The sequence below is a fragment of the Ailuropoda melanoleuca genome, chromosome 15 (assembly GCF_002007445.2).
Source record: "Ailuropoda melanoleuca isolate Jingjing chromosome 15, ASM200744v2, whole genome shotgun sequence".
NCBI lineage: Eukaryota > Metazoa > Chordata > Mammalia > Carnivora > Ursidae > Ailuropoda > Ailuropoda melanoleuca.
The window spans coordinates 70,787,704-70,800,711 of record NC_048232.1 but is presented as its reverse complement, the minus strand read 5'-3'; the positions used below and the strand labels follow the sequence as shown (position 1 = coordinate 70,800,711).

Sequence of the window (13,008 nt, the reverse complement as noted above, 5' to 3'; positions counted from 1 at the left end):
AAATAAATAAAATCTTAAAAAAAAAAAAAAACGATCTGCTGAGGCAAAGCTGGCCCTTTTATTTCCGCTATGAGTGCGAAGTGGTGAGGAAGACAGAAGTAACTACAGCATCTGTGCTCTAGTTTATAGTTTGGTGGCACTGACTGGGTCTGCGCTGAGCACCTGCAGTTTTACGCACCGTCACTTTTGCACCATCAGTGCAGATGTCAAACACCGAAAAGGGCAATTCATGTGTTCATTTCCTTATGAAGATGGTTCTGGCCTTGCAGACCCAGCGGAGCCTTGTTGCTGCTGTTTGCGCTGCTGCGTTCACGCTCCCTCTCCTCCATGAGAATCAGCAGCGCAGCCAGAGCTGGCTCATGAAACCAGGTGAGGTTAACTAACTGGTCCTCATACCGACTTGCAAACCCTGAGGTGACTTCCACGCTGGTGGAAAGGAGCCATTTTGTTCGTTCCTAACTCCCAGGGTACATAGAAAATACATCAAAGGAGTGACAGCGAAATACGAAGCTTAAGGGGAAAAAAGGGGGTTAAAACATAAAACCAAATAATGTTGTGGAAATGGAGACAAAATTTTGCAAGTCTCGCCACCCACCTATGATTTCCTTCACCAGAATGGGCTGGGAGTAGTACTTGGGCTCACTGGCACCTGCGGCGTTGACAGCCTTCACACGCACGAAGATCCTGGCATCGGTGGGCAGACCTGTGATGGTGAACTTGGTCTTGTCGATCAGCTCTGTGTTTGCAACTATCCAATTTTCAGCTAAAATCCACAAAAGAAAAAGAAAAGGAGAAATGGTGTTTAGTGAAAGAAATCATCCTAATTGGTACAGTTGGCTCCATACTAGTACTTGACTCATAATTAAATCAGTTGAAGGAAATAAGACTTCGGTCTGGAGTCATACTACATGGGTGAGCATTTTTCATATCTAAATGAAAAATGGTCTAGAATGGCTAATGCAAATGACAGGAAGAAGGATAATCAGATTCTGCTATTTCTGAAAAACCTCTTATTCAGGATACTATGATACTAGAGTGTCTGAATTCTTGGGGACAGTTACTGTGATTCAGGAAACTACAGTGATACTGGAGTTATTCCAATTCAGGTTTATAAGGACTGACATAATCATGACATTTAGCCACCTACATATGTTAAACTTCAGAGCAGGAAAATGCTATTCTTATGAATGAGAGACACAGACCTTTATAGTCGTATAATCTCTGTTTATCTTGGCTGGTTTTTTATTATGAGACACTAATATGGGCCCAGGGAATCCGATCATGCTCCCATTTGTGAAGACAAGAAGCTAGTATCCATGGCAAAAAGGAAACACAGCTCGGGAGCCAAGACCTCATAAGGAACTAGCATAATTATTTTGCCTTGTTCAGAAATGTTAATATTTTTAAAAGATTTTGGTAGCTTTGTCTATAACATCAAGAGAGGGGCTTGCAACTATTTCAACTTCTAAAAGTTTGTATGCATTATGCCCTCAGGAAAAAGAAAAAGAAGGCTTGTATTCCACATTATTAGCTCACTGCCCACCCACCCCCTTAATCTCTAAGGGCTTTTCTGTGTGTGGGTGGTAAGTGTACTTCATGCTTGGTCATGGAACATTGCCAGAAACGTTTATCATATAGTAAGAAAGTTTGAAAGCTTTCATAGAATACTTTACCTGGAAGATCATATGCAGCCTCCCCATTTTCATCAGATTGTTTTGCTGATGTACCTTTGAGAATCCGTCATTAAAATTAATTAAAGACACCCACTTTCACACCAGAAGAATATCGTATCAGTAGTCAGCATTCTCTGTTAGTAAAGTATGCAAAGTATGCAAAGATATTTGTCTTCAGAGCAGTGACGGAAGAGACCAAACACATTAGGGAGGGGGGCAGTTCCTCAGGAGAGCCCCAGCCTGCTCTGTTCAGACTGTGGTTTTCGTCCTGAGGCATCTGCCACAGAGAAGAGGAGGAGAAAAGAGGCTGGGCACTTCCAGCTGTGGAAACAAGAGGTAGAAAGAAACAAAGCGAGACCCTGAAGAGAAAGGAGGAGCAGGTCCTGGACTCCACAGAGAAGCAGCGCACAGTGGAACAGTCTATCCTTTGACCTGTCCCTGCCCCCTGAGCCTGGGGGGATCCTCCCAGGTACTCGGGGAACACAGTGTTCCCACTACGGGGTTCAATCCTCACAGGCTGGGAGTGAGGGCACTCATAATAAAGCCAGCCCTGTCTTCCCAGCAGCTCTGGAGGCAGCCCTCAGTTGCCACGGCAACCAGCTCTGCAGTCAAGAAAACAAATTGAGCCTGCCTGGGTCCCTGCCTTCCACATGGGGTGGAGGGAATGTTGCTGGCTCTTGGGCTGGTCGTGGGTATACCCCATTGGTTTGGGGTGATGCCTTTCGAGGTTATCAGGAACGGAACAGGGGAGTGGAAACCCCTGGAACCTTCTCCTGTCTCTCATTCCATCCCTTCTAGGAGTAGCAGGAAGAAGGAACGGGGAGCCAGAATATTCTGGTGGCTGCGAGGGCATTGATTGATGGATTGATAACAATTGAAAAATTTCATAGAACATCGGAAAAGAGATATGTCTTTAAGCCAATGGTCACACTGGGAGCTACCGTGTTGATATTTTCATAGTGAAGAGACAGTTGATGAGAAAGTAAAAATAGGAGACAGAAAACGTGCTTGAAAGAGTGAAGAACTAGTAAAAGAGAAATTTCAAGAAAAACAAGACGAAACAAGATCAGAGGGGAACAAATAGCCCATCCCTTCACATCTGAACCACTTTAACTGAGGAAAATGAGAGTAAGAAAATGGGGTCTGAGGGATGGGGAAGGAATACGAAAGTTATTTGATACACGAGGAGAATTTTTAAGAAAGAAAAGAAAGAGCTAGAGTGAAGGAAGACAACAAAGAAGAGTAATGTGCTGCAGGCATTAAAAAAAAAAAACAACCAAAAAACCAAAACAAGAGAAAGGCAGAGTCAAAACCAACACACGATCTTATAAAAGAAAGAATTTTTCTTACAGAATAAAACCTGACATGTCTAAAAAGCATTAAACACTACAGAAAATTAGTCTGGAGGACAACAGCCATTAAAAAGAATGAAGAATAGGGCAGCCACATAAAGAAAGAAAAGACTGCAAGAAGAAAGATATATACGTTATGAAAGAACTTCCATAGAAAGCTAATTCCAAAACGTTATGTGGCAAAATATATACATAATACTGACTGTGTACATATATATATATGTATATCCGTATATACATATATATCTACACAGACCACACACAAAATTATGTAAAATACACTTCGTTGTATTTTATCTAAGGTGGGTAACATCAAAATGACAGCCATCTATCATTTTGCTGTATCTTCTTACTTTTTAAACCTATCAGAAAGAAAAGAGTAAAGAATTTGCTCTGTTTCATACATACACAAATGTTTGTGATCAGCAGCCACATTACATGTGAGATTGGGAGATCTGGCTGGTGGGGTGATATAAATAGCAGAGTGAAATACTCAGGATTTTTTGAAATGGGGGGAGGAGGAATGGAATGGGAATAAACCATATTTCGAAGCACTCCAGAATTTACCTGCTCCATTAGTGACACTACCCCCCCCCATGCGGGGATACCCGGGGACTTTTCATGATTTAGTTAGTGGCTTTCTAAGCCCTGGAGAAACAGTTGTGGTTAGTGGCTTTCTAAGCCCTGGAGAAATCAAGCAGAGTGTTCTGTGAGCGAGCACATGAAAGTGGAACCATTACCAGGATGCCCTGCCCCCCCCTTGTTCCCTCGCAACCACAACCGACACCAATGGTGGTCATTTCCAGGGATGCCCTGATCCAGCGGCCGGGGATTTCCTTTTCAGCAGTTTTTTCTTCATGTGAAGTTTCTTTTCCATAGAGATTTTCCTCCTGGAAAGGTGCCTTTGTGTCCACATTCCTGATTTCTCTAATGTGCTCTGTAGTCTCTCTTTCATTCATGTAAGATCCACGTTAAAGTTTGGGGTCCAAAGAGTTTTCTCAGAGGTTAAGTGTTGGCCTATCATTTGTGGAGGTAGGAACAAGCTTCCCTGGTGGACTGCATACCTACCGTCATCTAGAATGGAGCCTGAGTTCAAACTGGGGCCGTTTTATTCGCCGATCTTCAAATCATGTCAAGCAGGAAATCAAAACACGCAAGAAGCTTTCAGTGAACTTCACATTGGTTTTGGTTTTAGGTACACTCTGGCCCATATTTTCTTGTGTCATTTCTCTTTTTCTAACAACAATTTTTTTTTTTAACCTGTTTCTCTTCGCCTCCTAAATTTAAGTGATTAAATTTTTCTATACTGAGACAAGTTCTGTCACATGTCAAATCTATTGCATACACCCTCTGGGATTTAATGCTGCTTCCTCTAAGCCGTGAAAGTTGTCCTTAATTATTCTTCTTGTTCTTTTTTTCCTTTAGGAAGGCAGGGGATGATCACCAGCTAGCCAAATATATAGTCTCTCTTTATTACCCAGAAATAGGCAGCACTTTTGATAGCTGACCTTTGCTCAGTATAGGGTTTAGCATTTCCAACTTGCTTCATCCTAACTAGACTTTTATTTTGCTTGGTACAGTTTTATTCCACCAATTCGCGAAGTGGAAATTTCCTAAAATCTTGTCAGACTCCCTTCCTCCTATGTCTTAGGCCTATCACGTTGTCTGATCTGGCAGATTAACTAGGATATTTTTTAGATCTCCATTTTGTTAGCATCAAGTACCAAAGAAGGGCTAAGTTTTTATCCGCTTTAGAAGGATGACCTTTGCTTGTTGTTATTTTCAGTAGGAAGGAGATTTCCCAAGAATGAGCAACAAAAGAAAAGGGGGGGGTGCGTATCTCACCTATTGATAATGGAATTCAGTTTAACTACCAGTTGTACTTACTTCCTTCAAAGCAATACTCTAGCACATAGCCGTCTAAACCTGCTGCACCAATTTGGTCTGGGGGCCGCCACCTCATCGTGACAGTGGTGTCAGTCACAGAGTCCACAGTCAGAAGGGTAGGAGGGCTGGTTACAGCTTCAAACATTAAAAAAAAAAAAAAAAAAAGACGGAAACAGAAGTCATCATTCACTATGGTGGTACAGCACAAACTATGATAAAATGAACTAGGATACAAATAACATTGTACATAGAAGGCCCATGTCTTAATAAAATTCAGTGAAGACTCCTCAAGCATGTGCTGTGTGGAAGGCAAAGATCTGCTAGGCATAGAAAATTTTAGAAACGCTTCCACACTTTCCCTCTGGTTTGAGAGGTTGGCGTCGGAGGCTGGGAGGCCCAAGGAAGTTGAAAAAAGTCAAAGTTTTAAGATTTAATGATCCAGAGTAAATTTCCCATTACCTTCTAACTTTAAAATTATACTAAATCTTCTTTCTATTGAAAAAAGTACTTCACTACCGTGAAGGAGTGAGACATCTTATTTTGGTTTCTTTGTCTTTATCAAACTGACCTTGTTGGCTCAATAGATAACATTTAAGGTCTGATTGTAAAGCAAAGAGACCAGTTTTCAAGTGTGCTTTGTTGAAGTGGTCCCTGTTTTAGTTACAATGATGACACCTAGGTGCTGGGTTATACCTTCAGAAAGACAAGTGGGGAGTGGTCACGTGTCAGTGGGCTCAGCTAAGTGCTTTAAGCTGGAAGTAGCAACCAGAGCCACCTACTGCTCTCTTTGGAATTCTGGTAATAAATTCCAGGGTCTACGTTATGAAGACATTCAACTCTACCAAAGTTGTTTTTCAATTTCTTAGAAAATTACCCCTAACTGCCTCCAACCTTCTGCTCACCCACCACTCTAAGAAGCCTCTAGGTCTGCTCCAGTTGGAGGTTGGAAGGGAGCAGTCACAAGCCAGGGCAATGCTTTGCATGACAGAGGCACATCTCTCTTGACTCACCCAAAGGAACAAAAGGCTTGGAGGGCATACTGGGCTTGGAGATGCCAACAGCATTGACCGCAAAGATGCGGACCTCATAGGCCACACCTTCAATCATCTTCTTGGGCTCAAAAGTTGTTTCTTTGCAGAGATCAAAATTTAGCCTCATCCATCTGGAGCTTTGTTTCTTCTTCCTCTCAATAAAGTATCCTGCAAGTGACACAAAATGGAAACTGAGGTTTTGCCATGGTCTCCAAAACTAAATTTTGTCAAGTGTTAGAATTCGTAAAATTTCCCATATTCTTAGCACTCTAAGTGAAATAGTCAAGTATGCTTGTATTTTTAAGCCACCTTCTTCCATCAGTTGTTTGAGAGAGATTATAGGGAATACAAACATTAATGTCATAGGATATAGATAAAAAGAATATTAAAATATTAAAAATAATACAATAAAATTGTACAGGAAGTAGAAAAATAAATCACAGATATGTAGACTGTAGAAACTTACACCATTTCTATAGTTTAGTAATAGATTTGGCTCCGAGTCCTAATAATGTAGGTAAGAAGAAGGAAATGACCAGTTTTATGAGTTTCAAGTAGAAAAAAATCTTGTTCCATAGAGGAAGCAAATTCTTCTAAGTACTTATCTCTAAAAGAAATTTCTTCATCGACATAATTCTATGGAACTAGACATTTACTGACCAGGACAATTTAAAGTTAAACTCATAGATGTTGCAAAATTAGGTATTAAATGTAAATGTCAAACAAAAAAAAAAGAGAACAGGCAGTCAGATGATATTCATCAGAGTTATTTAAATCTCAAGTACTTACAGAGAATTTCAAAATATATTTCAATTTGAATGGATATTTAAAGTTGTGGTATGATAGGTTTTCTTCTAAATGCAATATTTTAAAATGCACTCTATACTGATGAGCATAAAGAGGATTCCAACTCCACTGGCAGTCCACAGACAGAATAACTGTAGTTACCTAAGATTGGGGACCCTCCATCATAGGCAGGAGGCTCCCATTTCATGATACACCAATCATCTCCCACATCTGTCACACTTGGTGCCACTGGAGGATCAGGGATGTCTGTAGCAAACAAACAAAAAAATGGAATAGAATAGAATAAAAAATAAAATAAGAGTAATGAGAGCACAAAGAAAAATGTTAATTGGAAAATAGATTTTTGGTGATAATTATTGAAGCATTTTTTTTCTGAATACTTTTCCATTCTTATTGAAATGCACATAGTAACTAATTTAGGCAAAAAGTCATGTTCCATATGGGATAAGGGAAGGTGAGTCCAATAAAGATAAAAATAATGATGTATTCAAGTGCTTTAAACTAGTGTCACAACATTAGAGAACAAGCCCCACATGGAACTCAAGACACTTTTCCTTTACCTTAAAAATGGAACTAAGAAATTGTTGCCTAATATCAGATGTGATTTTGTTTTATGTTTTGTTTTTTTAACTACAAAGTGAACTTTCAGCAGAACTGAGTCAAGGACTAATTGTTGTAAATCAGTTGGAAGAATAAAGATGTTGACTGGTAGAGGGGCGCCTGGGTGGCTCAGATGGTTAAGCTTCTGCCTTAGGCTCTGGTCGTGATCTCCAGGTCCCGGGATTGAGCCCCATGTAAGGCTCCCAGCTTAGCGGGGAGTCTGCTTCTCCCTTTCCCTCTGCCTCTCCCTGGGCTTGTGTTCTCTCTGTCTCTCTATCTCAAATAAATAAATAAATCTTAAAAAAAAAAAAAAGATGTCCACTGGTAGAAATCTAAGTCAAAAATGGCAAGTTACCATGTTTTGTTAACATAGTTCAGTGCCTGATAAAGTGACACTAGTTTCTGATCCATTTGAAATATATTTCTTAAGGGAAAAATAAAGTGAGTTGAAGAGGCCATGAGAGCTTGGGCCATCAATAATCTGCTGGACTCATTTCACTTGGTTTCAGGCTTAGGAAAAATGTATTTAGGAGGTTATCTAAGGACCGATATAGATCTTACCCTTCTAGATGATTGTGATGTTGGAAATTTTTTAGCAATTGTGTTTCAGTAGGTTTAAAGGGCACCGAAAGGGAATATGACTGTGGAGAGCTAATGACCAACAGCCCCAAATGGCTAAACTTAGTTATGCATTCCTGCAACTGGACCTCTAGGCAAGAAAAAAGAAGAGAAAGAGAAAGGAAGCGAAGAGTGGGAAGGGAAGGAAATTTTAAAGATTTTTATTTATTCGTTTGAGAGAAAGAGAGACAGAGAGTACACAAGCAGGGGCAGAGACAGAGAGAGAGGGAGAAGCAAACTCCCCACTGAGCTGGGGGCCCGATGCAGGGGTCGATCCCACAACCCTGGATCATGACTTGAAGGCAGATGCTTAACCATCTGAGCCACCCAGGCACCCCGGGAAGGAAATTTAAAAGAAAAAAAGAAAGGAAAGAAAAGAAGTGGCAAAGGTAGAAAGATGGTGATTTATAAAATATAGCTATACTGTGTTTTTCTTTGTTGGCTACCCAGAAGAGCCAAAAGAGCCAAAAGAGCCAAGAGCTGCCAAAGTCTTCTCTGGATATGGACATGTCACCTTGATTCTAGAAGTTTGTTGACCCAGAGGACTTACCCACAACTTTAATCTTGATGCTTGCATGTGCTTCCCCAGCTTCATTTTTCAGATTTATGTGGTAAACACCAGAGTCATCTCTTTCAGCGACATCAATGACCAGAGTGCTGCTGTCAGGGTAAGATTCTGCTCTTATCCGGCCACTGCCCTCCATAATAGCCTAAGAAGGAGAGAAACAAAATATGGCACGACCTATATGACAAGTACTACTCCAGAGTGCCTTATAACTTAGGCTGGATGTGGTGCTAATGCCTAAAAGGCATGTTCTTAGTGTGATTCTCTACCAGCCCTAAGGACAAAGGTATTAACATTCCATATTACACAGCAGAAAGCTGTGGGATTTGTCTCCAAAGCCCACTAACCATGAACTCACCGAAGAAAAAGTTGGAGGACAAAAATATGAGTGCAGAAGCGTTATTTTAGGAGAGGAGTCTCTTTGGATGTGAAATTAGAACACTTAAATTCATATCAGGAACTAATCATGATTTGCTTATTTCCTTATATGTCTTGAAAATGTAGAAATACTGAAAAGGGTTGAAGAAGACCACACGCCAATTTTCCATACAAATTGTTGAGTACTGATTTTTCCCTTCTAATAGGACATGAAAGAATGAACATCTAATTCCCAAAGTAAAGACAGGGTAGGTTGGGCCTTCCATTATATTTTCTTTCTTTTTTTTTCTCCTCCTCCTCCTCCACCTTCTCCCCCCTCACTTCTTTCCTTCTCTCTTTCTTAGGCCAGAAATTTAAAACAAGCATTCCAATTTTCTGATTCCTAGGTCATATCTCCTAAACAGCCAGTAGACAAAGAGAAAAAACAGAGAAGGTCAAGGTAATTTAGAAACTGGGTAATTTTCTAATAACTATTAAATTAACTCTTTGTTCTTTTGGGTCTGAATTAGGACTCCTATGTCTTCAATAACAAAAGACTGTGACAACAATAAGAATAACTGCAATAGTTTATAGTTTTCATAATTCTTCTGTTTTATAATTGAACAAATTTCCTCATATTAGCTAAATTCTAATCTTAAGATTATAAAAGATGTTCTGCTTTCTTTTTAATGTGAAAAGAGAAATATTTAGGGTGGTTTTTATTATCTTCTTTAGTTTTCTATATTTTGTTTGCTCATCTATTGTGCTATCATTTACATACAGTAAAAGTCACACTTTTTAGACATAGAGTTCTATGAATTTTGATAAATTTGTGTGATCGTGTAACCACCACCAAAATCAAGATACAGACCATTTCTGTGACCCCCCCCCAACAGTATCCCCATGTTCCTTCACAGTCAGCTCACTCACTGCACACTCTGGTCCCCGGCAACCACCAATCTGTTATTTGTCTCTAATTTTCCTTGTTCTAGAATATCATATAAAGGACTCAAACTGTCTGTAGCCTTTTGGGTCTGTCCTCTTTCACTTAGTGTGACGCTCTTTAGATTCGTCCAGTTTACTGCATGTGTCACTAGTATCTTCCTTTTCACTGTTGAGTAGCAGCCTATTGTATATTCCATGTACAGCTGGTTTGTGCATGTACTAACTATATGTTTGTACAGTGGGACTTTTGGGTTGTTTCCAAGCTTTGACAATTATAAATAAAGCTGTTATAAACATTCAGGTACAAGTTTTTGTGCAGACATATATCTTCATTTTTCTAGGGTAAATACCTAGGAATTTTATTGTAGAGTTGTATGGCAAGAGCGTCTTTACCTTTATAAAAAACTACCAAACTGTTTTCCAAAGTGGGCGTACTATTTTGCATTTTCACCAGTGATGTATGAGTCTTTAGTTGTTCCATATCTTTATAAGCATTTGGTATCGTCAGTTTTTAGAAGTATTTTTTATTGTTGCTGTACAGCTTCTTTCATTCAGCATAATGATTCATCTAAGTTGTTGCATACATTAATAATTCATTCCTCTTTATTCCTAGTAGTATTCCATTGTGTGAATATCCTATAATTTGTTTATCCATTCACCTATTGATGGACATTTGTGTTGTTTGCATTTCTGGATACTGTAAATAAGGCTACTGAGGCTTCTGGGTGGCTCAGTCGGTTAAGCACCTGCCTTCGGCTCAGGTCATGATCCTGGGGTCCTGGGATCAAGCCCTGTGTTGGGCTCCCTGCTCAGTGGGGAGCCTTCTTCTTCCTTCTCCCTCTCCCTCTGCTGCTCCCCCTGCTTGTGCTCATTTGCTCTCTCTCTCTGTCAAATAAATAAAATCTTTTTAAAAAATAAATAAATTATAAATAAGGCTACTATGACCATTTGTGACTGTAGATTTTTTGCAGGTTACATTGAATTTTCTACATCTATGATTATGTCATCTATAATAACAATAAGTACAGTTTTATTTTTTTCCTTTCCAATATGGATATCCGTTATTTCTTTTTCTTGCCTGATTGCCCTGGCTAGAACCTCCACTACAAACTTGAATAGAAGCGGTGAGGATAGGGGGCACCTGGGTGGCTCAGTTCGTTAAGTGGCTGCCTTCAGCTTGGGTCATGATACCAGGGTCCTGGGATTGAGGGCCCTCCCCCTTGTGTTGGGCTCCCTGCTTGGAAGGGAGCCTACTTCTCCCTCTCCCTTGCTTGTGCTCTCTTGCACATGCTCTCTCTCTCAAATAAATAAATAAAATATTAAAAAAAAAAAAGTTGTGAGGATGGACAACTCTCTCTTTTGCTCCTGATCTGAGAGGGGAAAGCAATCAATCTTTCACCTTAAGTAGAATGATCATTGTAGGATTTTCACAGATTTTTTTTTTTTACCATATTGAGGAAGTTCATTTTACTTCCTAGTTTGCTGAGAGATATTTATTAGGAATGGATGTTGGGTTTTGTCAAATGTTCTTCTGTGTCTATTGAGATGATCATGCTTATTTTTTCCTGGTTTGTTAATATGTTGAATTATATTAATTGATTTTTTTTTAAGATTTTTAAAATTTGCCAGAGAGAGAGAGAGAGCAGGAGCACAAGCAGGGGAAGTGGCAGGCAGAGGGAGAATCAGGCTCCCCACTGAGCAAGGAGTCCAAAGCGGGACTTGATCCAGGGACCCTGGATCATGACCTGAGCTGAAGGCAGATGCTTAACCGACTGAGCCACCCAGGCATCCCTATATTAATTGATTTTCAAATGTGAAACCAATATTTGCATTCCTGGGATAAAACCCAGTTAGTCATAATGTATTCCTTTTATATATTGTTGGATTTGATTTGCTAAATTCTGTTTAGAATTTTTCATCTATGTTCATGCGTGATACTGGTCTATGGTCTCTTCTAATGTCTTTTCCCGGTTTTGTTATAAGGGAATAACTGGGTTTCAAAAATGAATTTGGAAATACTCTTATTCTCTTTTCAATTTTCTGGAAGAGTTTGTGTAGAATTGTTATTATTTTTTTCTTAAATCTTTGATAGAATTCTCCAATAAAGCCATCTAGGCCTGGAATTTTCTTTCTGAAATTTTTTAACTACAAATTTCATTTCTTTAATTGATATGGGGCTATTTAGTACTGATTTAGTAGCATTCTGCAAATTCTGATATGTGGTGTGCTCATAAATATTTTCTAATTTCCTTTGTGGTTTCCTTTTTTTGATTCATGATTTATTCCAAAAAAATGTTAGTTTCTAAATATTTGAAAATTTTCCAGATATCTTTGCTATTGATTTCTAATTAATTCCATTGTGATCAGAGAACATACTTTTCATGACTTAAGTCCTTTTACATTTGTTGAGACTTACTTATGGCCTATCTTGGAAATTTTCCATATGTAATTTTAAAATAATGCCCAATCTGCATGTGTCAGTGGAGTGTTCTATAAATGCTAATTAGATCAAGATGTTTGCCAGTATTGCTCAAACCTGGAATATCCTTACTAATGGTCTGTCTTCTATCAACCACTCAGAGAGGAGTATTGAAATCTCTAATTCATGTATTTTTCTTTGCAATTCTATTATCTTGCTATTTGTTTTCTACTTGTCTCATCTGTTCTTTATGCCTCTTTTTCTGCCTTTTTTAAGGTTAATTAAATATTTTTTTGTGATTTCATATTATGTCCTTTGTTGGCTTATTAGCTATAACTTTTTGTTTATTATTTCAGTGGTTCCTTTAGGGCTTATAGTATACATCTTTAACTTTTCAGCCTACCTTCATGTGATATTACAATAGCATACCTCCCTTTCGACCCTCCTAATTCTTACCTTCCATTTCTCCCCTCTTGACCTTATGTTTCTATTGTCATAAATTTTACTTACATTTATGTTACAAACACCACAGTGCATGGTTATTATTTTTGCTTAAACAGTCAATAATCTTTTTAAGAGATTTAAATAATAAGAAAAAAAACTCTTATGTTTATCTATGTAGTTATCATTTCTGATGCTCTTTGTTCTTCTGTGAAAATGTTTTCATCTGGCATCATTTTCCTTCAGATTTAAGGACTTCTTTTAGCATTCCTTGTAGTGCAGGTCTACCAGTGATGATTTCTTTCAGTTTTTA

General features: G+C 38.9%; 1 protein-coding gene across 1 annotated transcript in view; it reads right to left on the bottom strand.

Moving 5' to 3' along the window:
• MYBPC1 (myosin binding protein C1) overlaps positions 1–13,008 on the bottom strand; it is a 72,158-nt gene that overhangs the window by 17,806 nt on the left and 41,344 nt on the right. Inside the window, exons 19-24 of the mRNA XM_034643674.1 lie at positions 8,519–8,678; positions 6,892–6,996; positions 5,923–6,111; positions 4,913–5,047; positions 1,674–1,727; positions 596–763 (exon numbers count right to left, since the gene is read on the bottom strand). Coding sequence (XP_034499565.1) covers positions 596–763; positions 1,674–1,727; positions 4,913–5,047; positions 5,923–6,111; positions 6,892–6,996; positions 8,519–8,678 — 811 coding nt within the window. The remainder of the gene's footprint in view (positions 1–595; positions 764–1,673; positions 1,728–4,912; positions 5,048–5,922; positions 6,112–6,891; positions 6,997–8,518; positions 8,679–13,008) is intronic.